At 45.5% G+C, this 27,351-nt stretch overlaps 10 protein-coding genes across 10 annotated transcripts; 4 read left to right on the top strand and 6 right to left on the bottom strand.

Annotated features, from left to right (window-relative positions):
* Positions 1-1,018: 1,018 nt before the first annotated feature.
* L199_008664 (uncharacterized protein) lies at positions 1,019-2,937 on the top strand (the record flags this gene model as incomplete). The annotated part of the gene is made up of 8 exons (XM_064894343.1): positions 1,019-1,184; positions 1,342-1,445; positions 1,520-1,698; positions 1,764-1,800; positions 1,853-1,983; positions 2,034-2,241; positions 2,303-2,565; positions 2,628-2,937. 8 exons carry the CDS (start codon positions 1,019-1,021, stop codon positions 2,935-2,937), a joined length of 1,398 nt encoding a protein of 465 aa, XP_064750415.1.
* Positions 2,938-3,303: 366 nt separating this feature from the next.
* L199_008663 (uncharacterized protein) lies at positions 3,304-4,694 on the bottom strand (the record flags this gene model as incomplete). Its single annotated transcript, XM_064894342.1, has 6 exons — positions 3,304-3,329; positions 3,413-3,938; positions 3,995-4,259; positions 4,317-4,441; positions 4,510-4,572; positions 4,644-4,694. The coding sequence occupies 6 exons, from the start codon at positions 4,692-4,694 to the stop codon at positions 3,304-3,306; spliced, it is 1,056 nt and encodes a 351-aa protein (XP_064750414.1).
* A 474-nt stretch (positions 4,695-5,168) lies between these two features.
* L199_008662 (uncharacterized protein) lies at positions 5,169-6,476 on the bottom strand (the record flags this gene model as incomplete). Its single annotated transcript, XM_064894341.1, has 6 exons — positions 5,169-5,243; positions 5,293-5,484; positions 5,563-5,638; positions 5,696-5,915; positions 5,983-6,247; positions 6,318-6,476. 6 exons carry the CDS (start codon positions 6,474-6,476, stop codon positions 5,169-5,171), a joined length of 987 nt encoding a protein of 328 aa, XP_064750413.1.
* Positions 6,477-6,989: 513 nt separating this feature from the next.
* On the top strand, positions 6,990-8,148 carry L199_008661 (uncharacterized protein; the record flags this gene model as incomplete). Its single annotated transcript, XM_064894340.1, has 2 exons — positions 6,990-7,245; positions 7,433-8,148. 2 exons carry the CDS (start codon positions 6,990-6,992, stop codon positions 8,146-8,148), a joined length of 972 nt encoding a protein of 323 aa, XP_064750412.1.
* Positions 8,149-8,791: 643 nt separating this feature from the next.
* Positions 8,792-11,175, bottom strand: L199_008660 (uncharacterized protein; the record flags this gene model as incomplete). The annotated part of the gene is made up of 6 exons (XM_064894339.1): positions 8,792-9,028; positions 9,088-9,148; positions 9,228-9,296; positions 9,378-9,838; positions 9,913-10,095; positions 10,258-11,175. 6 exons carry the CDS (start codon positions 11,173-11,175, stop codon positions 8,792-8,794), a joined length of 1,929 nt encoding a protein of 642 aa, XP_064750411.1.
* A 472-nt stretch (positions 11,176-11,647) lies between these two features.
* L199_008659 (uncharacterized protein) lies at positions 11,648-13,911 on the bottom strand (the record flags this gene model as incomplete). Its single annotated transcript, XM_064894338.1, has 5 exons — positions 11,648-12,540; positions 12,618-13,319; positions 13,378-13,388; positions 13,443-13,530; positions 13,620-13,911. The coding sequence occupies 5 exons, from the start codon at positions 13,909-13,911 to the stop codon at positions 11,648-11,650; spliced, it is 1,986 nt and encodes a 661-aa protein (XP_064750410.1).
* Positions 13,912-14,361: 450 nt separating this feature from the next.
* L199_008658 (uncharacterized protein) lies at positions 14,362-18,883 on the top strand (the record flags this gene model as incomplete). Its single annotated transcript, XM_064894337.1, has 7 exons — positions 14,362-15,192; positions 15,305-15,445; positions 15,508-15,840; positions 15,969-16,311; positions 16,374-16,933; positions 16,995-18,614; positions 18,752-18,883. The coding sequence occupies 7 exons, from the start codon at positions 14,362-14,364 to the stop codon at positions 18,881-18,883; spliced, it is 3,960 nt and encodes a 1,319-aa protein (XP_064750409.1).
* Positions 18,884-19,256: 373 nt separating this feature from the next.
* Positions 19,257-21,968, bottom strand: L199_008657 (uncharacterized protein; the record flags this gene model as incomplete). The annotated part of the gene is made up of 14 exons (XM_064894336.1): positions 19,257-19,288; positions 19,375-19,492; positions 19,557-19,604; positions 19,690-19,920; positions 20,001-20,097; positions 20,211-20,298; positions 20,368-20,429; positions 20,495-20,724; positions 20,786-20,811; positions 20,874-21,040; positions 21,109-21,180; positions 21,244-21,399; positions 21,456-21,512; positions 21,586-21,968. The coding sequence occupies 14 exons, from the start codon at positions 21,966-21,968 to the stop codon at positions 19,257-19,259; spliced, it is 1,767 nt and encodes a 588-aa protein (XP_064750408.1).
* A 629-nt stretch (positions 21,969-22,597) lies between these two features.
* L199_008656 (uncharacterized protein) lies at positions 22,598-23,994 on the top strand (the record flags this gene model as incomplete). Its single annotated transcript, XM_064894335.1, has 8 exons — positions 22,598-22,697; positions 22,764-22,820; positions 22,889-22,975; positions 23,035-23,081; positions 23,158-23,232; positions 23,292-23,347; positions 23,403-23,657; positions 23,718-23,994. 8 exons carry the CDS (start codon positions 22,598-22,600, stop codon positions 23,992-23,994), a joined length of 954 nt encoding a protein of 317 aa, XP_064750407.1.
* A 320-nt stretch (positions 23,995-24,314) lies between these two features.
* L199_008655 (uncharacterized protein) lies at positions 24,315-26,766 on the bottom strand (the record flags this gene model as incomplete). The annotated part of the gene is made up of 8 exons (XM_064894334.1): positions 24,315-24,578; positions 24,660-25,308; positions 25,481-25,598; positions 25,663-25,834; positions 25,993-26,064; positions 26,119-26,243; positions 26,303-26,395; positions 26,469-26,766. 8 exons carry the CDS (start codon positions 26,764-26,766, stop codon positions 24,315-24,317), a joined length of 1,791 nt encoding a protein of 596 aa, XP_064750406.1.
* Positions 26,767-27,351: the final 585 nt, after the last annotated feature.

Genomic DNA, 27,351 nt, shown 5'->3' with positions numbered 1-27,351 from the left:
ATATGAGTGAAATGGATAGTGGAAAGCAAGCTTTACATGGGAGCGGGATGCCATGATAAAATGATTTTGATGAGGGTTGAGTACTCTTAAGTGTATAACTTGCAGTAAATGGTTTGACGTCAGTTTAGCTGTACCCCATATGACGTAGGAGTCTAGTGAGTACCCAGGCGGCTTATTCCGAATGATCCATATGATGATATGTGGTTGTCACAACGGCTACTGGTGGTGATAAAGGGGAAATCTAAGCATACCATTGAATGCATGATGTTGATGGTGTTCCCATGTATATAACGTTTGGTGTGATCTTCGCGAACAGATGTTGAGAGGGACGAGGCCTTCGCTTGATTGAACAGTCAGCCAGTTACGCTTCATCCTCGGATCGGCGCTACGGAGACCGGTGTGAGCTGTTGATCTGTTGTACGAACACATCTGCCTTTCCGTGGGACTTGCTTTTATTTGTCCTCCTTGCCGATTGGTTAGGATTAGGCGACATTTCTAAGCTTTCATCGGTCCTACTAGCTTATCTCCCCTCGCTTGGAACTCATCACCGGTTATACCCAACATGCCGGTGAATGCTCGTCACAATTAGGAACGATAATATACTCTCTCCCATCTCCCGTCTTCGCCTCATCAGGTGTCTACGGCATAATATTCACCGAATTCAAATAGTAACGCCAAGAAAGTGAACTAATCAGCTGATCCCATCCTCCGTTCCCGGAGATTCATTATGTCCCCATGGTCCTCCACCTCAGGTTGTAGGGTTACCGACGGTATATGAAGTAACCATGCGTACTGATGCGGTCATTCATATCTTTAGCGTTGTGGAAAATTAAGGATCGCTGAACTTAGTTTGTACCAAGAACCAAGAGAGATCGGATCATTGTTAATCCGTAGACCTAGCTGATGAACAAATATAAAGGGTCCCCATGCAGTATTAAGAGATCGGCTTCTTCTCCACATTTGGCCATCGCAACCCCACCATACAGTTCAAATAGCAATACGGACGTACATTGATACAATGGATGACAAACACGAAGTCCAACATGTGGAGTTGGAGGCTGGATCGACCAAGAATGAAGGTGGCGTTTACAACTACGTTCCTGGCAGCGATGAAGAAAAGCGATTGGTGAGGAAGATTGATAGACATCTTCTCCCAATGCTCTGGATCATGTATGTATTCAACTGTGAGTGAATCCAATCTGGACTCCAAAGTACTCCTCAGACTATGCGCTTGTCGAGATTATATCGGTTGAAAGCGTCTTCGCTGTTCTAAGGTGGCTAGGAACTGTCCGATCTACCCATCATCTTGCACTTGGGTTTTAGCTGATTTTATGACGAAAGATATTGATCGGACCAATATTGGTAACGCGAAGGTTGGGGGTATGCAGGCGGATCTCAAGCTCTCATCGTCAGATTACTCGCTCGTACTGTCCATCTTCTTCGTTGTGAGTATATAAGGTCTCACGCTCTGCATACGAGGGTAGAGGTGAGGATTCATGCTGACAGATGCTCGCGTCAGGGTTATTTGCTGAACGAAGTGCCATGCAATATGATCCTTGCAAGGTCTACGCCTAGCATCTTCCTTCCGACTGTGATGGTACTATGGGGAGGGATGTCGATCGGAGCTAAAGGTGTCAACTCACTCGGTGGGATGGTTGCTTTCCGAATGGTACTTGGACTGGTAGAAGCAGGATTCTTGTGAGTGGACTACGAGAAAATCAGCCTTCATGCCGAGCTTACAAGTCCCTTATCTGCGTATTTAGCCCCGGAGTCATGCTTCTCATGTCTTGTTGGTACAAAGTGAGTCTACAGCTGTGACATGTTTCTTGGACTTGCCCTGACATCTGTCTAGCCTGTGGAAATGTCGAAACGAATCGCTTTATTCTATACCGCGTCTTTAGTTTCCGGAGCTTTCGGAGGACTTCTGGCAGGAGGTATCATCGAGGGCATGGAGGGTGTAGCAGGTACTCGAGGTTGGAAATGGTGAGCTTTCTTCACCAAGTATAGCTGGTGCGACGCTGAGCTGTCGATAGGCTGTTCATCATCGAAGGATTGGCAACGGTCGTCATAGCAAGTGCCGCATACTTCATTTTACCCAACTACCCCACTACCACCAAATGGCTCTCCGATTCCGAGCGAGAACTGGCAGTAGCTAGACTCGGAACTGGACGAGATGAAGATGGAGAGCACATGTCGCACTGGCAGGCTTTTAAAGTAGCCCTCAAGGATCCAAAGACTTGGGTACGTCCAGTCCAATCAGAGTTTAATCAAGTGTGGCACTAACGGATTTTTGGGTCGATAGGTTTTCATGCTCATCTACAACGTATTAAACAGTGTTGGAACTATCTCCTACTTCTTCCCTACGCTGATGACCTCTCTGGGATACACCGGTCGAAAGGCACAATTCATGACTACTCCTATATATTGCGTCGCCCTTGTCATTTCAGTTATTAACGGATGGAACGCGGACAGGACCGGTCAAAAGGCATACACTGTAATGGGCGCTTGTATCTGCGGTATCATCAGCTTCATCATCTGTGTCACGGTCCATAACAATGCTGTCAGGTGAGTGTTGACTAGCCATGTCATTTATCATCTCTCCTGCAGATGCTGACCTATTGTAATAGATACACCTTCATCTGTTTTGGAGGCGCGGCCATCTGGACCTCGGTTCCCATCTTTCTCAGTTGGATGGTGACCATGTTCGATGGAAGGGAGCCCCGTGCCATCTCGATCGCGCTTATTAATGGTGTTGGCAACCTCAGTAGCGTTTACGGCTCTTTCTTCTGGCCTTCGTCTGACGCACCTCAATATGTGACTGGTTTTTCAATCACCACCGCTCTTATTGGATTTGCGGCAATTTTGGTGGCACTCGCTAAATGGAGGTACCAAGATAAAGGTTTTGCGGGCATTCCTCAACGGGGTACTAGGTGGTAGGGTGTCTGTGGAACAGAGTAGAGTCTAGATGATGGTACTTTCGAGTTAAGAGGTGAAAAGTCCTGTTGAAAAATGGAGTTTTCTTCAAATTGTACGAGAGTTGCTAGCTTCGGAAATATTGATGTAAAGTGTATGAATCTTATACATGATCTGGATGATGATAATATATAGCTCACAAAGTCATGAGGCGGTGTCTCGAAAGAAAGATACTGTATGTTATAGGTAAACAGTACATGACAAACTGATGGTTTCGAGAATTATGATTAGAGAGAGAGTATGTACAAATGAGGAAATGTTCTTTTCGATATATATTTCGGAGTTGACCGTTTGTCTTTTGACCTTTGTAAGTAGCGATTCTCTCCATCTTCAGCGTCGCTCAGCTTTGACTTTCTCTATAATGAGGACATCCAATGGTCGTTAGTTCAGGGGTCGATGGGCAGGAGATCTGATATATTTAAGTGAAGAGAGCACTCACTCTCTTTTTTAACCGAAGGTTTCTCATCTTTCGCCTCTAGACCACCTGCCAACTCGTACAAATCGGTAAATTCAGGTACTTCGTCTCTGCCCCACGTCCATTGAATGTACCCCTCTGACTGATTCTTAATCATGTGTAAAAGACGTTCGTAGAGTACAAGATCGTTTTCTCGAGGATTTTGGGGTTTGCCGATCTTGGCGATTGTAACCTGATATTCGTGCAAATTCCAATCGCTGTCGTTTTTGGCGTAAGCTCGGAAAGTAAAACCTTTCAGAACTTGAGCATGGGCGATACTACCTTTACCGCATGTATCGTTACCTTGACGAGCGAGAGCTTCCAACAGCATACATGCACCGTGAAGATCGCATAGACCATTCGAACATGCGAAAGATCTTTTGCCAGTCGGGTGAGGAAGCAGATTGCCGATCGGTATTCTTTCGGACCACTGGGGCATTCCGGAAAGAGCGGGGATGTGATTGCTTCGAGGACCGCTGTACTTCCTGTGAAACACTTCGTATCCGAGTTTCTGAGTGAAAAGTATTTATCAGCATGAATCGCCATGCATATTGATCATGGACACACCTTTCGAGTAGCCAAGTAAGCGAATACCAAATCCTCTCGCTCTACATCCCTCCACTCTCGAGCGAAGATTCTATTGGGTGAGGAAGTTATAACCCGATCGAAACGATTCAGTTGGCAAATTGCAACGAAAGGTAATCCCCAATCAGTGATACACTCCGGGAAAGCCTTAGTCTCATCCCATTTGTAATTGACTTCGAAGAGGAAATTTTGTTGTTTAGCTTGAAGCTTATCTTCTTCGGTCAATGGAAGGATAACAGTCGGATACCTTGTGACAAAAATCTATCAGCAATATATTCTCGCCTCGGTTGAACGAGATACACACTTGTCAGCATGTTTGACAACAGTCAGGAAATGATTTTTCATATCTTCCTTCGTCTTATGCCCATCGGCGAGAGCATGAAAAATCGCCAAAAGGTCCGAAGCAGAATAAGGAAAAGTCAATCCTTTCTTGAGAAGTTTCCCGTCAGTGTCGGTATATTGCTGAAGCCACCAGGCATGTCTTTCATCTAATTGACCTTGGTAAGGGGTTCTCTTGGGTTCTCTTCCCAAACTCCTCGGTGATGGTTGGTGTTGAAAATCTTTATCAACAACAATCATATCAGCTTTCTAGTAGAGTCAGAGTGAATGAGTGACCGAGATGATTGCTTACGTTGTGGCTAGGCAGATCGAGGTCGTTCCTTCCCACTGTATGTAACGGCATGGCTGGAGTGTCTACGTGAATCATGGAATTTCAGTATGATTCGAGAAGGAAGGAAAGAGAAGGTGAAAGGATGAGGATCAGAGAGGAAGAATAATGCACACTCCTGATCCACCAGTGATCTTCATCCAAGGAGAGACTCACAGCTGTTCGTGAGGTAGTTACGCACACATCTGGTAGCCTCTGACGTCAAGTAAAGCAGGAGTATGATTCAAGTGGGTAGTCGAAAGGAGAGACTGTGCATGATTAAGAAGAGGAAAAGCAAACAAGGAAAAGGAAGAAGAGATTAGGAAGTAAACTCGTCCGTAGGGGTGAAGCCAGTCCAGTCAGGCAGGCCACACAGACCTCTCAAGTGATGTCGACTTGACTTAACATTGAAAGCAGGGGACAAAGCGTTCATCCATTTTTCAGGAGGACAGTGGAAAAGATACTCAAGTCCATGGTATATACCCCATGCATCCCACCATAGGTTTACAATTATGCTTCCTCGCCACTCATCAACCTCTCACGCTCACCTACTTCCTCTGTATCCTTCTTCTCAGAACCATATTGCTAATGTCACTTTGTTAGCAAATACCATCAGTCTTGCACTCTCACTCACGGCTGACCATATCCCAGTAACAACTATGATAACCATTCCCAGTCCAGCCAACCAATTTGGTATCTCCTTTGTGAACAGCCATTGGATGATCACTGCGAATACCACTTGCAGATAACCCAGTATCGCTATACTTCCCCCGGAAGTACGTTGGAGGGAGAGTACGATAGATACTTGAGCCATGAAACCGCATGCCTATGTGGGTCGATCAATCAGTAATTATCGCATATGATCTGAATATCGTGAAGGAAGTACTAGAAAATAAGAGCTTACTGTAACGGTGGCTAGTAATCCCCATACTTTTGCTTTGAGATCTAATACAGGTGGAATGTGAAGTATGATCATTTGCCTATGACGAACAGATGGTATATGAGTATAGCAAGGCGGGGGAAGTGGACTAACTTACAATGGTCCAAGTAATAAGCCTGTTACTGCGAATACTCCCAGGATCAAAATTGGATCTACCCTCTCTATCTTGCGTAATAACAAGAAATCGACTGAGCTTGTGAGTGTACTGAGTATCGCCAAAGTGAATCCTAGAGCCCGATTATCTTTTGGAGACGGGTCGAGGGGATGAAATAGAGAGGAAGGTTGAATGACTAGTATAACGGCCAGGAACGATATGACTAGTAGTATGATATTCCTAAGTCAGTAAAATGACAGTGCAGTGACGACAAACTGAAATAGACTTACCACTTGCTAGGAGTTGAATGATCGAGAACCTCTCTCGAAGAAACACGAAACATAGTAATCCTACTGGGAAGGGACGTAGGTGAAGGATGACTGTACATTCCGATAAGGTGATGTAAAGCAACGAAGCATACATTGTGATGATAACAAGGGAATTGTTGAAACCTCTCACCCAAATTAGCGAAGCTTTGGGAGAAGAGATTGATTCTTTTATGAAAGATGGGTGGGTGTATGATAAATACGCAAAACAGAATACGATCGTGGATGACTATTACCGAGAAAAGATATCAGCCAAAAGCGTGTGGATATTTTGTATCAAGGTAGAAAGATGCACTGACCATTCGTATAAATACTATTTGACCTGTGGGTATCCCATGTACATCTTCGAGAACTTGAACCACCCCATCCATCAATACGAACATCAGGTCTGAGAATAGTGCGAGGATTGTTGGGGCGTAGGTACTGTTTAGCATCTTGATCAGAATGGTGTAGGCCATCTTCGTGCAGCTCTTCAGTATCTGCTTGATTGAATATCTGTAAGAATGGTAGGTCAGATTTGCAGTCAGTATTCAATTAGTTTTGAAATCATCACATGAACTTATGAGTGCATACACCATAGCCAGTCAGTACCCCGTCCTAAGCTCCGAGAGTCAGACACCAAATGACCTGCGTATATGGACACTTGTGTGTTATAAAGGATCTAAGAAGAGACCACCCGCCCCCCCACACACACCTTCTGTGTATCCTCAACCTTGACCTTTGGCGAAGGATGGGGTGTCTGGTATCACGTGATATATGACATCACCACCGCCAAACAGAAATCACTATCTTTGATACCCATACTACTACGCGTCGTACTTTATCATTAGTGTCGCATAGCTACAGTGAGGAATGTGAGATGAAGATATGATATTCCCACACCACCCCATTGCGTCCATCATGCAGATAAGAACGAATATCAACATCCACCAACACAGCCCTTATACCAACACCATCAACTTACTACCAACATGCCTCGCAAAGCCACATCCAGAGCTACCATCCGACTCCCCTTGACCGAAAAGGACACCACATCTCTCGCCAATGTGCCTCCTCCTGCCAAGTCCGCCCCAACATCCGCCAAAGGCAACAAGAGGGACATTGACTCTCTCATGGACGCAGCCAACGCAATCGTATCAGATGAGAACCAGAACCAACCTGAACCTGGTGCTAAATCAATAACCAAGCGAGGACAGATATTTGATCCTGATCAACATCCCAATGGAGGTCGGTTCCATCCCCGAAGCTGACATAGCAGAATTAGAGAATGCTTCTTTATATATATCGGATGAGGATGATGAGGATGATCCGACATTGGATATGATCAAATATTCACCTGCTCAGATTAGAAATAAGATACAATCATTTATCAATTCCGGAGAGATGAAGGTCTATCAATTCTGCGATGCGATAGGAGTCAGTAACAATGCCTATCAGAGATTTATGAAGGAGAGTGGACAGAAGGGACAATGGAGTGATACCTATGCTGGAGCACATAGGTTTTTCGTCAAGAGGGAAAGAAAGGGAATCAAGATATCACGAAAGAAGAAGAATGATACTCCGGCGAGTAAGAAAGCCAAAACGACGTCGACCGATCAAGATAAAACCAAAACGAAATCCCCATCTAAGAAAGATTTGGAAGATGAATATGATGTTAGTTCAATTACACTTGATGGAGAAGACATACCAGGTGGAATAGCAGTGTACGATACGTGCGATGATGTTCGAACGAAGATTAATGCCCATCTCAGAAAACCTGGAGTTACAATGGCATCGTTCAATCGAGCTGTTGCAGAAACTTATAAAAAGCAAGTTCTATCTCAAGAAGTGACTATTCAACATAAACAGCTTAAAGATTTTTTGGAGAAACACGGTGCCAGATCTGGATGTACCTCTAAAGTATTTTACGGATCGTACATATACTTTGAAAAATTAAGGATCAAGCAGAATAAACCGAAATCCAAGAAAAGAGAAGAGATGGAGAAGATGCATGGTAAGAAAGGATTGGATATAAAGACGGATCAGAATCATATGCATTTCTGGGGTATGGAAGGGGAAAGTTTCCATGAAGATAGTTATGGAAGAACAAATCTGATTAGTGGGAGGTCGAGAAAAAAGATTATAATCTAGCTTTGAGTGAGTGGTTTTTGATTCCAATCAATGCATCAGTGCTAGTAGGGGGGTGTCGTGGATCAATACGACGTAGTAGTAGATCAGACTGACACGATGCTTTTGTCTTTCTCTTTAGAGTCATCGAATGTCACCAGATGTGATCTCATTTAGGCGCGCTGCGTTATCGAGATATGGAGAATATTCCGGAGGAGAAGCAGCAAAAGTATAATCAATATCAAGCTAGCAAGAAGCAAATGTGAACAGACAATATATTGTATTTATCTACCTTTCACCCATCGAGTCGGGAACGTATACAGTATCCACGGTGATGGGAAAAGTCAAATGGTTTCGTATGACCAGATGAATTAGAGGGGAAATGCGATGTGGGCGATTTGTATGCAGCAGGATTTCCCTTTGGCAAATCACCTTCTTTGAGCACTATTGATACATGATGGTACATCGCATCTATATATCTATAACTATGTTTTTTTTCTGCTCAGCAGCAAAGGAAGATGAGGTCATCTTCGACGTGTATATGATATACTTTTCATTGGCTTGCTTGTGATATATTCACTATTCCCGGAACATGATTCGTAAGATCCAACACTCCATCGTGTATGTTATGTTGATGAGATTAACCCAAAACATTCCAATCCCAATGTTACCACCCCCCAATCCTTCCCCCCTCTTCAAACCAGATATCCTCAAACCCATCAAACACGCCTCCTTCCTCCTCCACCACGCTGATAGTTTCGGGCCATTCGACATCCCTTATTTCCTGAGGGGTATGGTCGTGCCAATCTAAATCCAGACACATCCCTCGGGCTTGACCCATGTAAACCCACGAATGGGCGTAATTCAACGATGGGTTCGACGCGTAATCATTTGACATTCGGCGCTGTAACGATCCCATGAAGATATCAGTACTTGCAAGTGAAAGAAGCAGATGGGACTTACGATATGTGTGAAGAGATTACCTTTACCTAGCCCACTTGATCCGAGGTGTTTGAGGAGATTACTGCGATGAGCAGTCGGATTAGCATGAGCAAGGTTGGATATCGAATGAGACGGGAGCCACAGTGTGAACTGGAACTCACGAATGCACAAACAACGGAGGTGGCCTGGTGAATCCTTCTGGAGTATCTAAATCATGTTGAAGGACGGAACTGTCACGTAGCAAACAAAACAGGTGTTATCAGCATCGACCTCAGCATTGATTTCAGGTTCTTCCTAACAATGTCACTCACTGTCCGCAGAATCTCCCACCTTCATATCCATTCTTGACACCCAACGCACTCATCCATCTGGGTGAAACTCCAAATGGAATATCCAGTATCCTGAAAGCCCATCTGAACGTATCTTTATCACCTCCGCACATGTGGAACCAGAACTCCCTTTCATTCATCATCTCACTAGCTATGATCAATGCAACAAGGTTCAAACCCGAGTTCCCAGCTTTATCAATGACTATTTGACCTGATTCAAATGTCCAAAGATCCAAGGAACAGGTATCACCGACCAGACGCCAGATGGCATTATCAGGATGATCCTTTGAGAGATCTGGCCAGAATACAGCTCGACCGTTGGATTTGTAGATGGGTGAATCGAATAGGTGAACGGGGGAACGTAAAGGGACGTTGTCGGAGTCTAGGTAGAGGATCTCTCGGAAGGACGATTGGACGAGAGCGAGTCCTTTGATCTGCCAATTCTACTCGTACAGACCGTGATCATATGTCAACGGTTTGCAGCCAATCAGGTCATGATATACACGTTCTCACTCACCTTCCATACACCCGAGACCTTCTCTAAGCCCTTGGCCTCCCTCAACGACGCTCCGAGCGCTTCAATCTCGTCCCGCTGGCCTCTATCAGTGAGCTCATCGGAATAATGGAACACTTCGATGGGCAGGTCGACACCGAGTCGACGAAGGTGTTTGATGGCAGTGATAGTTCGCAGAGTAGTATCCTATTTTAGCAAAAGGTGTTAGTACTGACGAATACACGAAGACCGAGGAGGGAACAGAAGTGGAAAGTTGGGGTACAGGGAAGACGAAGTAGACAGAGTAGACGAGGTGGGTGCAAGAACGCAGGACGGACTGAGAATGGAAATCGCATTCAGAGGACTCACCTGATTACCACCCGTCAATACTATCCCCCTTCCTTCCCCAGTCCTCCCATCCTTCCTACCAATAATCTCCTCGCCCTTATTCAACTTATCTTCCAACCATCTAATCAACCCCGCACGTCTACTAGCTATCTCCTGCGCAGTCACAGTCTCTATCCAGAACTGCGCATCTCCATTATATTGATCCGGATTGACCAACTTATCACTCAATTCCCTTGGACATCCCTCGTAATTATCTTCTTTTGCTTCGTCATGTGACTGTATCGGTCGATGTAGGAATTGGTCAAGTTTGGAAGATAGAAGATGATATGTTGGATTATCGAATATGTTTGGAAGTATCAGAGAAGGGATGTATTCAGAGTATATTGATGGTAGTTCTTCCAAAACGGGTTTTTCATATAATATTTCATCGTTTTCTTCTTCATCTTCCTCCTCTTGTATATATGTATCTTCATTCCCATTAGATAATGATGTTGTTGTTGAAGGACGACGTAGTATCATACCATTCTGATCCCCCGAGCCACTAAATGTGTATAACAGCGATATCAACAATATCATCAATATCGCATATCCCAATGGGGTAGGATGAAAATTCCTTTTGATCATTTTCCTAATCCACCGTTTACGTCTGGTACCAGAGGTGATAGGTGATTTAGGAGGAGGTGAAGGTAGGAATTCGTATATGAATGGATTAGAAGGTGAAGGCAAGGCGAAACTATCGCTATCTGGTGTAGGTAACAATTCGCTAGATTCTCCTTCTCTTTCTCCTCTATTGCTCGTCCTCGAGAAAGAAGGTGATCTGGCTCTGATGTTTGGGTTGAGTATACCAAGGGAGGAAGGTGAATAGGTCAGATCGATATGCAGTTTATGTTTTTGATTGGGATGATGGTTTCTTTTATTTACACTTGAAGTAGAAGACATGTTGATACACCCAAGTGGTAAGGAACTCGGATATCAATGGTGAGACATGCTAAGTTTAGACTGCTGCTACGATGACTGCGCATATCATTTGGTGATACAAATGAACGAACAGGTGAAAACAGATGCACATAGCAATAGCAATTGGAAGATATAACATATAAACAGATGCAAATGTATCACTGCGCTGCTGCGGTAGTTGCTTTGCTTCACTTTGCACCTTCTGCGAGGTATCACATAAGGTATAACAACGTATAACATAACCCTCCATGACGACGATGACGGGAAACAGCAAGATTTTCAGTTGGCGATCTCAGGGATCAAGAACAACTTTAACGTAACAGATCAGAAAAAAGGGTTAAGAGGTAACATGTACACCTGTATTTGCATACGTTCTATAAGATACACAAGTCCTTAATGGGGAATCCCAAAACCATATCTGAAGGCTTTACAACCCAACCTTGTAAACTACGATCTAAATACCATTCCCCGTTCCTACTCCAGCACCACCATTCAACACCGTAGGATCTTCATCACTCTTAGCTAGATGTTCCAGGAACTCATCGACGTTGAAATCCGGGTCAATCAACTGTTCGCCCACTCCCGCACCAGTACTATCTGCATTATTCATGTTATGGTTGACAGGTAACGGGTCCAGACCATTGTTCGTTCCATTGGGCAGATCCAATCCCATCGAACGCACCAACGAATCTATACTCTCCTGTAATTGATCTACCCCTCCATTAACACCTACAGCATCTTGATACGATTTCATCAGATCATTCGTATTCTGCATCAAGCTATCTTGGTTGGGTAACGGGGAGAACAAGGCTAATGTCGGATCTAATGAGGTATCTCCAGTAGTTGGATAATTCGCCTGCTGAGGTGTAGGTGTTGGTGCGGGTTTAGTCGACTGAAGTGCTTGACCTTGGACGGAATTGTTTAGCGAGTTCAAAAACATCTGAGCAGCTGCTGGAGATTGGATCAAAGACCCGATGGTAGTCTGCAATAATGACGGATCGAGGTTGTATGCTGAAGCTGCGGCTTCTGCCGATGTAGGCGAGAGAAGGGGTTGAGATGAAGTAGGATTGAGGTTGAGTTGTTGGTTGTATTGAGGGATGGGAGCGTTGTAACGAGCAAGTGCGTTGTTATCGTTGGGGAGTAAGTGGTCGGTATCGGATAAGGGGGACAGATGGTTCGTTCCTAATGTCTGTTCCGCTCCGGGTGTAAGTCCCTTCGAAGCCGCTCTGGAGGTTCCAGTAGGTGTCGAGGAATCATCTTCGGTGGGGAGAGTGGTGAATCGCTGAGCGGAAGATGACCATGATTCGGGGGTCGTAGCCGCTCGTTTGAGAGATGGCATCGAGTAGGCTATATTATTCCATGAAGGTCAGCATCTACTGTGCAGGTAAATTATATTTCCGGAATATGGTGAAATGCCCACTCACTCGACCCAATCTCAACCAATCTATCATCGTCATCTTCCTCTTCCACCGGACCACTCTGAATCATCCTATCTAGTCCCAACCTTTTCCTCTTCTTCGCACTTCCCGTTACATTTTCTTCCGAATTACTATCCTCTCTAGGTCGACCCAAACCACCTCGTTTCATAGCTTCCTTCAAACCTTTCAGTCCTTCTCCCTGAGTCCCAAACAACTGTTCAAGGAACGAAACGATCAGATCGATAGTTTCACCATGTTTCCTCTGTTTCTCCTGAGTCTCATAAGCTTGTCTCCACAACGCTTCGTTGGACGCTTGTAATTTCCTCAAATCCGCTCCTATTGTAGCTTGAGTCTGTCTGATAGCAGCTATACCAGAATGAATAGCGTTGATATCTAATACCTGTCCGGAAGGTCCGACCAATTGATTCGCCTCGCCCTCGACTGACCCATCGGTGATCAGGTATTTACCTTGAGGGGCGGTCGGTGTGGATGTAGAAGCAGCAGCAGCGGCCTGGGTGGCAGAACGAGTGTTGAGTGATCCAGAACCGGTCGAAGGTGCTGGTGTCGGATTGCCTGGTCGGTTGTTCTTACGAGTTACCTTGACGAGTAGGTCGGGTTGACCACGTTTGAAGAATGGATTGGCGAATTCCCAAAGTTCGACGGGAGTCTCATTCTTCAAGGCGCCAGACTGGAGGTGTGGTACTTTATCTGCAGGTGTAAAGGTGGATTAGTTGGGTTTTGTCTAATGACTAGCATGTCAACTTACGGAAACCATACCTGTTGACACTGGTATTAGCGTAATTCGTCAATTATGCATATATGCTCACTCACATATTCAGTTGTCTCACAAAACTCGAAAAGTTGGAATGCTTGAACCATCTAGGCAGCAACTCTCGTCCAAACTGCTCAGCATTCGGTACTAGAGTGAGAACGAGAATCAGCACTGACCCGACTATCTACTAAATCCCCCCTCTACACATCCCGATAATACTCAAGCACACCACTCACCAAAGAAACTATCCCCATTATCCGCCCAATATATCAAATCGTTCACCGACTCATCACTGACCATCGTATACAGCTTATTCAGGAACGCAGGTACCTTGAGTACTTCGCCATTCTCATCTAGACTCATACCCGGTTTTGATACACCCGTATTCGTTGCGGTTGATATGGTAGGCAGAGGGTTGATGGATCTGAGTGGTGAGGGAGGTTCAGATTTGGGTGAAGTGGACGATACGGTCGATACGATGGATGATGGTTTGGATGGACCTGCTACGGCGTACAGGTTGGTTGTCATGTCCAGTGTGAATGACAGAAAGGAAGGCCTGTTGAGGAATGTCGGTAGGGTAACGATCCTTGCTGAGCTGTGTGGGGGGTCTCCCTTCTGACTGATTATATATCCCAGTTATCCGGTCAGAGATGCTTGCAGTGAGGTATGATACTATAGTGGATGTTGTATGATGCTGTGATGATATGGTAAAACACGGATGAATGTTGTTGAGTTGAACTACTACTACTCTCTCGGGATATGCAGACGTAATTTTCAATTTCAAAATAACAAAACCACGTGCCTAACATCTCTCGACTGTCCTCTGCCATCCTCATGCGCCTAAACCATCTACCTCAACCCACGCGTCATCACCATGGTGGTGGGTGGTCTGCGGTCACTCTCACTCATCCAATCTACACCCAATCTGTATTCATAGCCTTGTATCTCAACTCACACCTCGCACACTCACACTGCAGCATGTCGGAAACCACTCCGACAGACAAGGAGATCACACCGACCACCAAAGACGAGACGAAGAAAGATGAGATATCACATGAATCCGATTTAAAGACCGATCACCCGGATCAACCTTCTCAACCCATAAAGTCAAGTACATCAACCCAATCTGCGATAGTATCCTCCCCACCACCCATCACTCCTACTTCCCCTATCACAGCCCCTCAGATTGCATCTTCTTTCTCCCTCGCTGCGCCCAGCACGACCGTGTCAGCCGCTTCACCCGCCAAGCGACGTCCTAAACCACCTACCAAAGGGATCCTCAAACCGCCCCCACCGCCTGCCAAACCTACATTAGGTAACAGGTTAAGGGATATAGTAGGAGGAGCAGTCAATACAGCTGTCGGGACGACTTCGAGGCTATTCGATCCGACAGAGGAAACTGGCGCTGGTCCAAGCTCAGGTTCTAGCTCCGGCGCGGGACCAAGCTCTGCTAATCTCCAAGCTACCTCTTCTGCCCCTGGAGCTGGAGGTGGGACATTGGCATCTATATCAGGAAGACTAGCTGGACTGGGTCTAAGTAGATTCGTACCCGTACCTTCCCCCGTCAATGTCAATTCTACGAGTCAAGGTTCACCATTACCTTCAAGAAGTATATCTCTACCTGAAACGGGATCACCAATGATCATCCATGGACAAGCGGGAAATGCAAATGTGATATTATCAGAGAAGAGTAGGCAGAAACAACCCTTGAAAAGAGCGACTTTCGTTTTGCCCAGCCTTAGCATAACGTATCCTATCAGCTCACAGGCAGAGCCATGGTCAGCGAAGGTAATAGAGGATAGGAAGAGGGTGAGTGGGATTCTGCGGACACGTATCGCACTGTCAAGTGCGGACCATAGTCAAATATTCAATACTTCATGTGGTGATACAACAGCTGATGCATATCGCGACATGCTATCAGATCGAATCCAACCACAGATCACTCTTATCGTCAAGCTGCGGACCGCAGTACTGGACCTCGCAGCGGCTGGTCACGCTATACGAAAGTGCATGTAGAGGGAGAGAAGAGAGGCCGAGAGTGGGGATAGTCAGAGCCTTGGAGGTGAGCTTGATCCCATCCTAACTTGTTCAGCTCGTACTGATCTATTTTAAATTTTTCACCAGACAATTCCGCCTCCCCCTAAAATCCGTCATATCCACATAATCCTTCGTCCCGTCGACCACACCACAATCGGCATAACCCTCCCACCAGGCAGTCCCAACACTCTAGATGTCCCCTTCACTCGCTACTCTGCTGAATCGTTCGCAGACGTTCTATCTGCAGAATGGGGGTTGATGGAATTGAAGTTGGAGAATGGGCTGTTAGAAACTGAAGATAGCTTGAAACCTATCTTGCATGCTTTGTTGATATCTGGAACTTTACCTAATCTGAGTTTGGCGGGGAATAAGAAGATTAAAGTGGGAGGGTGGAGGTTGTTGGCTGTCTTCTTGAAGAGGGTGAGTCAAGGTGTTTGATTAGAGCACTTGGCTAGACGAGGAAATCTCCAGTCTGTTTCAAAAAAAAAACCTGAAATATCCATCAATCATCGGGCAACGCTTGCTGATGTCGTGGATCTATGATATAGGCACGATCACTTCGCTATATCGATCTGTCAGAGACAACCTGGGACAAGAAAGGTATCGAGTACCTAGTTCAAGCTCTCACATCCGCTCAGATCAAAGCTCCGCCTGAGAATGGTGTCTCTCCAGACCCAAGTCAATCCGATCCATCACAGATCGCTGAGACCGAACAAGCTGGAGCGAGGCAGGAGAACGGAGATGTCGAGAAACCCTCCACGGACGCCTATGGCAGCTTCATACCGCCTGCTCCGTTGCTTAAAGAAAATGATCAGAGTAGTACACCTGCTGCGGTCCAGACGCTGCGTCTAGATGGATGTGGGCTGAGAGCAAATGTCATGGAGACTCTTGGTGAGCGAGTCTTTGCATATCTCTCTTCGAGACCTAATACCTGACTGACCGTATGTTGCCAGCCCAAGGAGTCCGCAACTCCGATCTCAAGAACATCTCCCTCCGTCGTAATAGGATCGGACCTCTCGGTGCAGTTGCGCTAGCTCTGATGATTCGTGATTACCCCGATTCAGCTTTGACCATGTCATCCTTATCACCTGGATTATCATCTACGCCTTCCGCCCAATCACCTTTGCTCCTACCGGTCGACGCTGCACCGTCAACACCTACGCCATTACCCTACTCCGCTAGAGTCAGAAAGCCTCAACCTGCTCTACCAGATGACGAGCGAGATCTGCCACCGATACCACTAGTCGTATCATCAGCTACGGGAGGTGTGACATCTCGGACTGTTCCAGAGGGCTACAGGCCACCTCCTCCTCCGAAGGATCCCCTTGTTATGCCTGCGGGAGGTAATTCTACCATGCAAGACGCAGGCAACTTCACCAGCCCGGAGGGTAAAACATCGAATGCCGATCTGGGAGGCGCGAGCATGGCTTTGCAGCGGAGTGTGAGAGCTCTAGATGGGATAGAGAGGATTGGAAGGCTGTTGACGCTGGACCTGAAGTCGAATGAGATCAAGGTGAGTTCATGTTTCTGGGTGTGTGACAAAGGTAAGCTCACGAGTCTTGGATTCTCTCAAGAACGGTGTCAACTATATCGCTCAAGTACTCAAACGAAATCGAACTCTCAAAGTACTCAACCTAAGTGATAATCAAATCGGACCCTCCGGCCTAGTCGCTCTGGCTGAAGCGTTAAAATACAACTCTACTCTCGAAACGTTAGATCTCAGCTCCAATCCATGTTGTGGGCCTTCCATGGCCGGGATCTCATCTCTGAGAACCACATTCACAGTCAACACATCGCTCAAAAGATTGTTTTTATCTGATACAGGTCTAACTACCGAGGGAGCCATCTCGTTAGCTGAATTCTTACCTGAATCGAAATCACTCTTGCATCTCGACCTCACCGACAATCCTCTCATAGAAACTGCCGGTATCTTGGCCATTAGCGTTGGGCTGAAATCGAACAAATTGATTAGATGTCTTGATTTGACTGTACGATCAAATGATGAAGACCTATCGGAACTGAGCCAGAATATCTTACAGCTCTGTATAAGGAATACCGAATTGGCTGCTGAATCGGTATCAGGTGAAAGTAACAAGGTCAAGGTGCAAAGGCATAAACAAGAGGTTATTTGGGAACCTATCAAGAAGTCCAATTTGGTCAAACAGATAAAAGAATTGGATGAATTGGAAAAAGAAAGGAAAAGATTGGAGATCATGCAATCCCCTCAAGGTCAAGCTAGGGAATACGTCTATACACTTAAACCGGATCGAATTCAAAAAGTCGCTGAAGATGTGATTAGAGATTTGACCAGATGGTATGCTGCAGGAAAGGTTTATAACACTGCTAGAAACAAGAATGGATGGACATGGGAACCTGATCAATTGCCTCGAGATGAGTTCTCGATGTTATATGAACGAGCTAAAGTATTGAAAGAACGGTTGATCGAACAGATTCAAGATCCGTCGATTAATTCTGATGGAGTAGATCTAGAAAGATTGTTATCGCTCAATGATGAATTGGAGAATATCATTTCCAATGGAAGGAAATTCAACCCACCGCCAAGATTGCTACTACCTTCTCAGATCATCCCCACATACGAACAATCACCTTTACCTCAACGCACTTCCACACCCACATCCGCATCGACAGGATCACCGGCGAGATTGTACCCACAACATCAACGTCGACATATGCGAATTTCATCTACCGAAATATCAAGTCCTAATTTCTCAATCGGTGATTCGGATAATGATTCTGATCCTGAAGAGATTGATGAGAAGTCCTTCACTTCTAATAATGCAACTCCGACTAAATCCACCACTATCACTAGTGGGGGAAGTAGGAATGTGACGCCTATCACAAAGTTGAATTTGACCTCGAATTCGAATTCTGGATTGGGTTTAGGTTCGATAGCCATTGAAAGATCAGAAGATGCAGACCAGGAAGAAGGGATATTTGAGAAACAGGAGAATGAAGCTTCACCTTCTACTGGATTATTACCTGTCAATTCACAGGAAGCAGACCAAGATTTCTTGGATGACTTGACTAGTCCGACCGAAAAAGCTAGTAGAGCTTGGGTAGAGGAGGAAGGTGAGATTTTCAGAAAAGGAAGTAAACTTGGTGTGGTGGACGAAGGGGATGACACGTTAGGTGAAGAGAAGGAAGATGTAAGTGGTGAAGAATTAAGAAAAGAGGTGAGTAATGGTTGCAATTTGACATTTGATTGACTTTTAACGGTTCGACGAAGAAGTTTTGGGACATGAGACATGGACATTCATGAGATCGATTCAGCTGGATGTGATATACTGACATTGGACTTACCTCTACGCAGATACTGGAAACTCCCGTAGCTAGAAGTACAGTCAGACGAGTTATCCCTGTTGAAGAAGGTGAACAGGGGGAGGAGGAGAATGAAGATGGTGAGGAGGGAACAATCGCTGTTGAGGACGTTGATAAAACTTAGCCGCAGATAGAAAGTAAGAGGAGATGATTAGTTGTAATTTGTATATAAGGACTTTTGCTTTTGTTTGGTCTTTCTTGATTTGGCCTCTTCTTGTTTTTTGGTTCTTGCTCTTGCTCTTGCTTAACGACATTTAATGATTATTTGGTAGTACTAGGATCTCTTGAACTGCATGCGTTTTGGCATCTACACAAAACATCCACTGCATTCCTCTTCATCTGAGCATGATCATGTATATACACATCAGACCAGTCATTTTCGTTTGTTGTGATTCACTTATTTACACATCATGCTAAAGAATCAGAGATGAAGTTCAACCTAATCCACCAGATACCTTCTCCAAGCATCGTTCTCATCATCCTCCCGGGTCATACGATCAAGCTACAAATTGTAGTTCCGTATCGATAGCTACATTCAAGGATTATCACAAGGGGACATGGAAGATCTACTTGTCAGCTAAAAATGCCTCCTGATGGCCTCGATAAATGACTCACGATGACAAGCTGATAATTGTGGTTTCTGGGTATATCTACCTTTCATTTCTTCCCTGATACTAGTCAGGAGTTGTTGATAACTTTGATTGGGGTATTTGGTCAACGCAGCGATGAAAGCCTATGACACCACGAGGATATGTCAAGTTCGTAGCAACGAGGAAGAAAGTGGTATGATAACTTACATAGGACATCGCTCCTGTCGCTTTACCTTCTTCTTGAGTATCTGCACTCTAAATAATATTCAGAGTCAAATATTAGCCATAGCTCAGTGAATCAGATTTGCTGATATGACAGTGAGCACCGTACAATACTCACCGTTTGATTGTCTTTGCATCCAGCCCACTGAATCACATCCGCAGGACTAGTCCTAGTCTTCTTAGTCTTCTCGTGAGATCTCTTCGCGTCAAATACATCTTTGGCAGCTCCAAAAAGATTCGCCATGATCCCTCCTGCATCACCTCGGAGGATGTCCATTCCTGCACCGAGTAATCCTTCTTTCGCTTCGGATAGGAGGTCAGGTTCTTTGATCGTACCTTCGGTGGAGTACTGGACGAACATAAAAGATCAGTTGTCACCTGATTCCAAGAAGCGCACATGAGTACTATGTGGTAGAAGATCAAACTCACAACATATGGTAGGTCCATTACTGTTCCAGAGTGGCAGGAGTCGAAGATCGCGGTGAGTCTACATCCAGCAGGAAGAGGTTTGACGACGAGTTCGTGGCTAAGTCATCGCAAACATGATCATTAGATGTTATAGCTGGACTGATGTTTGTCGGGAACGGGGATCGAACAGCTTACACTGTGGTGAAGGGGAAATGTTAGCTGCTCTGCTACGATCTATGAAAAGAGAAATGAGAGGTGGGCAGCTCACTGTCGTCATCAACGATCAAACCGGCGGTCTCATAATCGAGTGGACAGATAGCTATGTATCCATACCCAAATGAGCTTATCACTATACTCATATTCCGAGTCAGTGGATATCCGAACTTACCCTCATCATCGTCATCACCTTCATCACCGTCGAGATCTTCTGTCTGAGTACCATGTCCGGAGCTATCACGTATCATTCCTATCAATAAACAAACGGTAACCTACGGTCGTCTTGGGGCCACACCTACTAATGCAAGAACAGCGCATCATCCCTTTGTGCACCTTCGACCAACCATCTCATTCCCTTGATGATATTTTCTCTTGTAGGTAGAGTCCTTGGATCGTTCGTATCGTCAGTGAGCATGACGATATCAGCAGGTCTGTAGCCGAATCGCTCGCAAATGAACTTCTGAACGTTATGAGCGTCGTTGATACATCCTGCCAATTCTCCAGAAGTACCAAAGTAGTTGATACCGATCTGAGAAGAAACGTGGATGACTTTAGTAAGAAGATATTCTGCTGGGAGATGGAACACTCACAAGTAATGCCTTTCTGGTACCATTACCTACACATCATGTTCATGATTTGATTAGTACGATAGCTGAGGTAGGTGATGAATAAACTTACATCTCGAATACTCGAAGAACGCCTGAGCGACCTCTCCAGTCTGAGGATCAGTGAAAGTAGGTCCATAGTGTTGTTGATGCGGTTGACCATCGTCTGGACCTCTGTATTGATTGCCATAAGGTGGTTGGGGTGCTTGATATTCATGTTGAGGGACATATCCCGCTCCACTACGAGAGATATCATCGCATATCAGATCACTGTTCAACATTATACCGTTTGACGAGGATGTAGTTACGTTGGATAGTAGTTCTGAGGAGGAGGACCAGGAGGTGGAACATGGCTGTATTGGTCGGCACCTTGTCGATATCTACAATTCACGATAAGTCAGCATCGGCGTTTGTCACAAGTGAAGATGCGTTGCATAACCCACTCAGCACCTGGATAAGCTTGGTTATAGTTCCGGTCGTATCCCCCAAATTGTTGTTGAGGTGCACCGTAACCATATTGTTGCGGTTGTTGATCATATCCTCCGTAATGTTCAGCTCCTCCATAGGGGTATTCACCTTGTCCAGGTTCATTGAGGTTCCTAGCACAACCACCATGAGCTACATTAATAATATTACAAGGCATGAATACACTCACATAGCTCCAAAAGAACCTTCGACACCAGTCGCTTGGTACTCGCCACCCGAGGTATAGCTGACGTATGATCATGTTTCAGCGACTGACCTCTAAGGATATAATTTCTCTGTTCGTAATCGCATAAACTCACTGTTCTCCAGCAGACCTCTCATCGTTATCCTCTTTGTTCTTATCCTCCTCTCTAGTCTCTTTGAGCTTCTTAAATATAGAGCTCACACCTTTAACGATCTTCTCCTTTTTCTCTTTGTCTCCAGATTCTGAATGGGATCGATGACTACCACCACCATACCTATATCCTCCAGCAGTTACTCCTCCTGCTGATTTTTCGTCCTCATACGCTTCTCTATATTCTTCTTCTCCCGAGCCTGAGGCTGAACCTGACTCGGACCCAGAGTGGGATGATCCTTGATCTTCGTCAGATGCTGTATCGGAGCTTGAACTCTCAGATGCTTCTGATCGTTCTTCTTCTCGCTCCTCCTCGTAAGATTCTTCGTATTCGTCGTCTGATGACATGCTGATGGTCGTACTTTGTAGCTGGAGGTCAATAATATATGTATATGAGTATGAGGGATAGAATATAGAGATGTGATGGGAGAGAAGGATAGTAATTCTTGAGATACACGTATACACGCCCTTGTCTCCAGGGTGAATGGTGGGTTTCTGATGTCAGTCAATATACACACGGTCAGTGCATCGTTCAACCTTCCACACTCCATGAACCACACAGCACAAAGGGTGATCCGAAGATCCTTCAAACACTCTCAATCAAAATCCTCTCGGTCAAATGGATGCGAGGCTACCTTTACCATACGATATGCAGACAAATGGTTTCATCTCCTACGATGAGAGGTAAGATCATATATATCGTGAAGAGTGCATTCAGCGATCCAGCATGATCGCTTACTTATCGTCACTACAAAGCTTGGACATGTTTGATTAGCGGAACCAAATAAAAACCTAATACATGATTACAAAACAAGATATTCATCGACATTACGTCATGAGGCTTGGTGGAGTGAACTGGATGAGGTGAGGATCAACATGAACATCCATCTCTAACTCATATCCACGTCTCATCCCCTTATACTAGATCATCACCGTAACACCCTCCATCGTTACACCGACGAGAATCATTCACCACCATGTCAAGCTACGATGCAGCTCCGGATGAGATCATCACCCCTTCTCAATTTAGAGAATCGATGAAGTTGGTAAGGCTTCAGATCGCCATTCCCATATCCGGTGAGTCGGTTTTATCATTCGCAATGGAGTAAGATGGTAGACTGACGATACGTGTCATTTGGATAGTACTGGTGGCAATGGGTGCGAATATAGTATGTGCTTTGGCAATCAAGCCTGGATTGTGTGAGTTTTCTGCAGTCACAATGACTGGAAGGTCATCGATCCTGATTCCATCTACGTCGAATTAACAGCCGGTATCAACGCCTTGTTTCCTACTCTATTATCGCCAAATGCTACGATGGTGGGGATCTACTGGGCTCTATTGTATCTACTACAAGGTAAGTCATGCAAGAGGCAGATCTGCAGAACGGAAGCTGACATTCATCGCGGGTGACAGTCGGTTTCTGCTTGGTTCTCTTGCTCGTGAGAAAGGATGTGACCAAGGTTAGTGATATAACGACGATACTATGTCCATGATTTAGACAATCAATTGTATGGCTAGACTGAACAATGATCTTAGGAAACCCTCATCCACGGTGTCGGACTTCGATTCGCAATTTCAAACTGGCTACAAGCTACATGGGCCGTATTCTTTGTAAGTCGTCTTTGCTTCGCTGATTATTGGTACCAATGCTGAACCTGTAGTCCTGCTAGACCCTCCAATTCTTCTGGGGAGCGGAGATTGTCCTCCTCATCAATGTGCTTATACTGTACGTCTCCCTCCTCCACCCATGAGCGCCATTACGCTAACACCTTCATCGGTAGCTTGTCAATCCATGTCACCCTACTCTACTACCCGGTCACGCTCAAAAGACCCATCGACGCTATCTTCATTCACGCCCCAATGACCATGTTCCTTGCTATTCTTTTCGAGCTTGATTGGCTACACAATGGGTTCGTCGCTTTGGGATGGTTCATCAAAGAGGAAACTGCTAGGGAGAAATACACCTGGCAAGCTGTAGGGGCGGTCGCAGGTGTCAACGTCGTAGCGGCGGTATGGGCCGGCATCAAGCGATTATAGTAAGTAACGCGATATCTACGAACATCCCAAAAAGCTAACGTTCCGCTGTACCTTCTTAGCCTCCTCACCACAGCGAGTATCTACCTCTTGTTCACTTTACTGTTCTCTTCACCCCGATCGAACCCTACTTTACCTACCACAGCATTGCCCAAACCCACTCCACTGCTCGTCACACTCATCATCTGCCTGGTGCTTCATCCTATCGCTCTTGTCGCTGGAGTGGCCTGGCAAAGAACTAGGGAGAGAGAAGGCAGGATTAGGCTTGAAGAGGAGGTTGAGAGGGCCGAGCAGGACGAAAGGGAGGCTGAGCAGGAGTCTAGGATCAGGGGTGAGTAGGTGTAGGGTGGATCTTGTAGGTATATCTATAGCTCGATAGTACACGATGTATTGCTTTCGGGGGATCTGACCTCTCTCATCGCTGACTATGAAGCTCATTGTTCTTCGACGCTCATTATGCATACTGCTAAACCTCACTACTGACGGGGTTGCTAATCACTATTATGCTGAAACTACCGCGAATATAGTCTGACTACAAAGCTAGTCAGGCATACAAATCGATCAAATAACTTAGGACGCTAATTAGATAGATAGATAAAAAATCTTTTGAAAGAAAAATAATCGAGAATCCTGAAGACTGTCCGCTCTCAACTTCCTCTTTAGTTAGAGAACAACATCCTGTAGACCCTTATGTACAACGGAGCTGCTGCTCTTTCAGCCCTGTACGCTCTCATATCTTCAACTGTCAACCATGATTTCCTACCAGTATCAAGATCGATTTCGTGAGCCTTCTTGGGAAGGGTTCGTTTCCAGGCGAATCCAACCGCGTAGAAGAGGATCATGACCGGTGCCGCGAGATAAGCGATGAAGAATGATTCGGCTCGTTCGCCTGCCGATTCGACACCTCCGATGGGGAATAGAGCCTATAAGTCCACCACAATAGATAAAAAGTCAATGAAAGCTCTATCACTTGATTTGATGAAACTGATCATTTGTTGACTTACAATGTAGAATTGGGCGATGAGGATGATGACGATCAAAGTAGCACCCAACCATGAGCCGTATGCTCCACCCATAGCTTTGAAGGGCAATTCCTCTGTCGAGTGACCCTGGACTTTCCATGCCTTTCTGAATCTGATATGAGTGACACAGATAGATAACCAGGTGATCAATGTCGACAGACCACTGAGGGCCACCAACCAATCGAACACGTCTGATCCGACGTCGGCACAATTGATATAAGCTATAGGAGCAAACACGAGGATAGCGACCAGTGACCAAAGGGGTCTTCCAGATTTATCGACATAGGTGAATATCTTGGGTGCGTAGCCTGTCTCAGCCAATGCAGTGAGAGTTCGAGATCCGGCATAGACACATGATAAACCGATGGATAAGACGGAAATACAGATGGTGAGGTTGATAAGATGGTTCAAACCTCTGATCCTGGCACGGTCCATCAAGATGACAAATGGTGAAATATCAGATCCACTACCGTTATAAAGATCTGGATCGTCAGATCGGATAGTAAGACCGACAATCGTCAACGAGGTGATGTAGATCAAGGTGATTCGCCAAAAGGTGTTTTTGACTGCTGAGGGCATCGTCTTTCGAGGGTTGGGTGTTTCAGTAGCGGCGAGACCGACCAATTCAGTACTGAGGGTGAAGAAACAAAGGTATAAGCTCATGTCATATGGATAGAAAGAAGAATCGCCTCAAAAAGGAGAAAGAAACCACCACTACCACCACCACCACCACCACCACCACCACCACCCCGCAAACAAAAAAAAAAAAAAAAAAAAAAAAAAAAAAAAAAAAAAAAACCTACCCAGCGAAAGAAAATGCAGCTGTAACGAACACCGCGCAGACACCTTTGAATCCATTTGCGAATGCGCCAGGCGGCTCGTGCCATAGTCTTCCACCTTGGTAAGTATCGAAGTCACCACCTGAAAGGTTTTTTTGAACTCGTTAGTGAAAAACCAAAAAGCCCCCCGATTTTTGCGAACTCACCTGCAGGTCCGCCACCGCAGATGCAGACGATACCAATGATGATATAAAGAACCACGACGAGTAGTTTGAGGCAAGACGACCAGAACTCTTCTTCTGCGTATCCTAGTGTACCGAATGCTGCTGCAATGATAATAACAATCATGAAAATGGTTATCCAGGCTGCTAGTGGCACCTGTCGAAGTAACAAGATTCGGCAAGTCAATACCCAGATCATCGACAAGAACGATCAGGTCAGGAGAACAGTGTGACACACCTTGTCCGTCTAATTGAGGGGAATGGACCAGGACAGTCAGCTTGAGATTGATGTTGAATGATTGACATACGACTCACCCAGTATTGTACAGTAGAACCGGCGACGGTAATTTCCAAAGGCAGAGTGACGGCCCATTGCATGACATACACCTGAGAATGCAGGTATCAGCGTTTGAAGTAGGCGCCTCAGGAGATCCCACTCACCCAGCCCATAGCGAAGGCAAAAGCAGGATCGACCATTCGAGAAGCGAGAGTGTAGAAACCACCAGAGACGGGAAAGATAATAGCCATCTCACCAAGTGCTTGGGTGACATTGATTAACATTACACCTGGTTCAATGGGCTTTGTCAATCCCCGACTTGTTCTTCGAATTTGTTACCACACTCACCCATGATGATCCATGCTAACAGGATACCAGCAGGCCCACCATTTCCTAGTGCACTGCCTGAACCGACGAAGAGACCAGTACCGATAGAACCACCTGAGTAACGAAATGAGATTTGAGTCTAAGTATAGCGTACATGGGAGGTGTGTCTGTTCTCCAGCCTACTCACCTACTGCGATCATTTGAAGATGTCTAGGTTTCATCTTCTGTTGTAAGAGGGGATTATCATGTTGGAGGTATTCCGGTGGGATATCACCGTGGGATACCAATCCTCTGGTGGTCCCCGGAGCTCTCTTGAAAGACTCAAAGTTGAACCCCAACCTGGTGAGGAACTTTTCTTTACTTGGATCATAGTAGACATCTTGAGCTGGGTCGACTGAGACGTGGTGTCCCCCTCCTGGTTCACCACCTTTCTTCTCCACGTCGTTGTAGGCATTGATTGCGCTGCCACTGCCCTCTTGTGACATTATGTTTATGTTTAAAGTGTCAAGTACTCGATATTTTTCCACGACAGACGACGAAAAGGCCATACAACGAGAACCGTCGAATAAAAAAGGTAGGAGAAAAAGGGCATGCATGTACTGTTGTCGTCTCATTATATACGACGATTTTCTTATCAAGGCGTATCATAAAATGGGGGCTGTAGTAGTTTCACAAACTAGCTTCGGATACGCACAACCTAAAAATGATCGTACTGTATAGGTGTGTCATCCGGGGGTAATCTCTGTTCTAGAGCCATTTTATGCGTTAGCTGTTTCTTTTTAGTTTTGTGATTGGCCAAATTCGTCCCAGATGGATATGACCTGCACCACATGTGGAGCGATGATCTGATTGATGAGCGGAGGCGGAATGATCGGAGAGGCGAATAGGGTACATCATTTCCACCTCTACTGGTGTGGTGAACAGTGTTATCGTTATCTACGACCGACTGCTTGTCCGCATCGAAATCGATCTTGTCAGGGTGAGGGGGGAAGGGCGAGAGAAATGAATGATGTGTTTCAAACGGCTCAATGCTAAGATTAGTTGTACCGCGTGGAGCTAAAAGTCTTGGC

The sequence above is a fragment of the Kwoniella botswanensis genome, chromosome 3 (genome assembly GCF_036426115.1).
Source record: "Kwoniella botswanensis chromosome 3, complete sequence".
NCBI lineage: Eukaryota > Fungi > Basidiomycota > Tremellomycetes > Tremellales > Cryptococcaceae > Kwoniella > Kwoniella botswanensis.
Note: the sequence above shows the minus strand (reverse complement) of the source record. Positions and strands in the feature narration are given on the sequence as shown.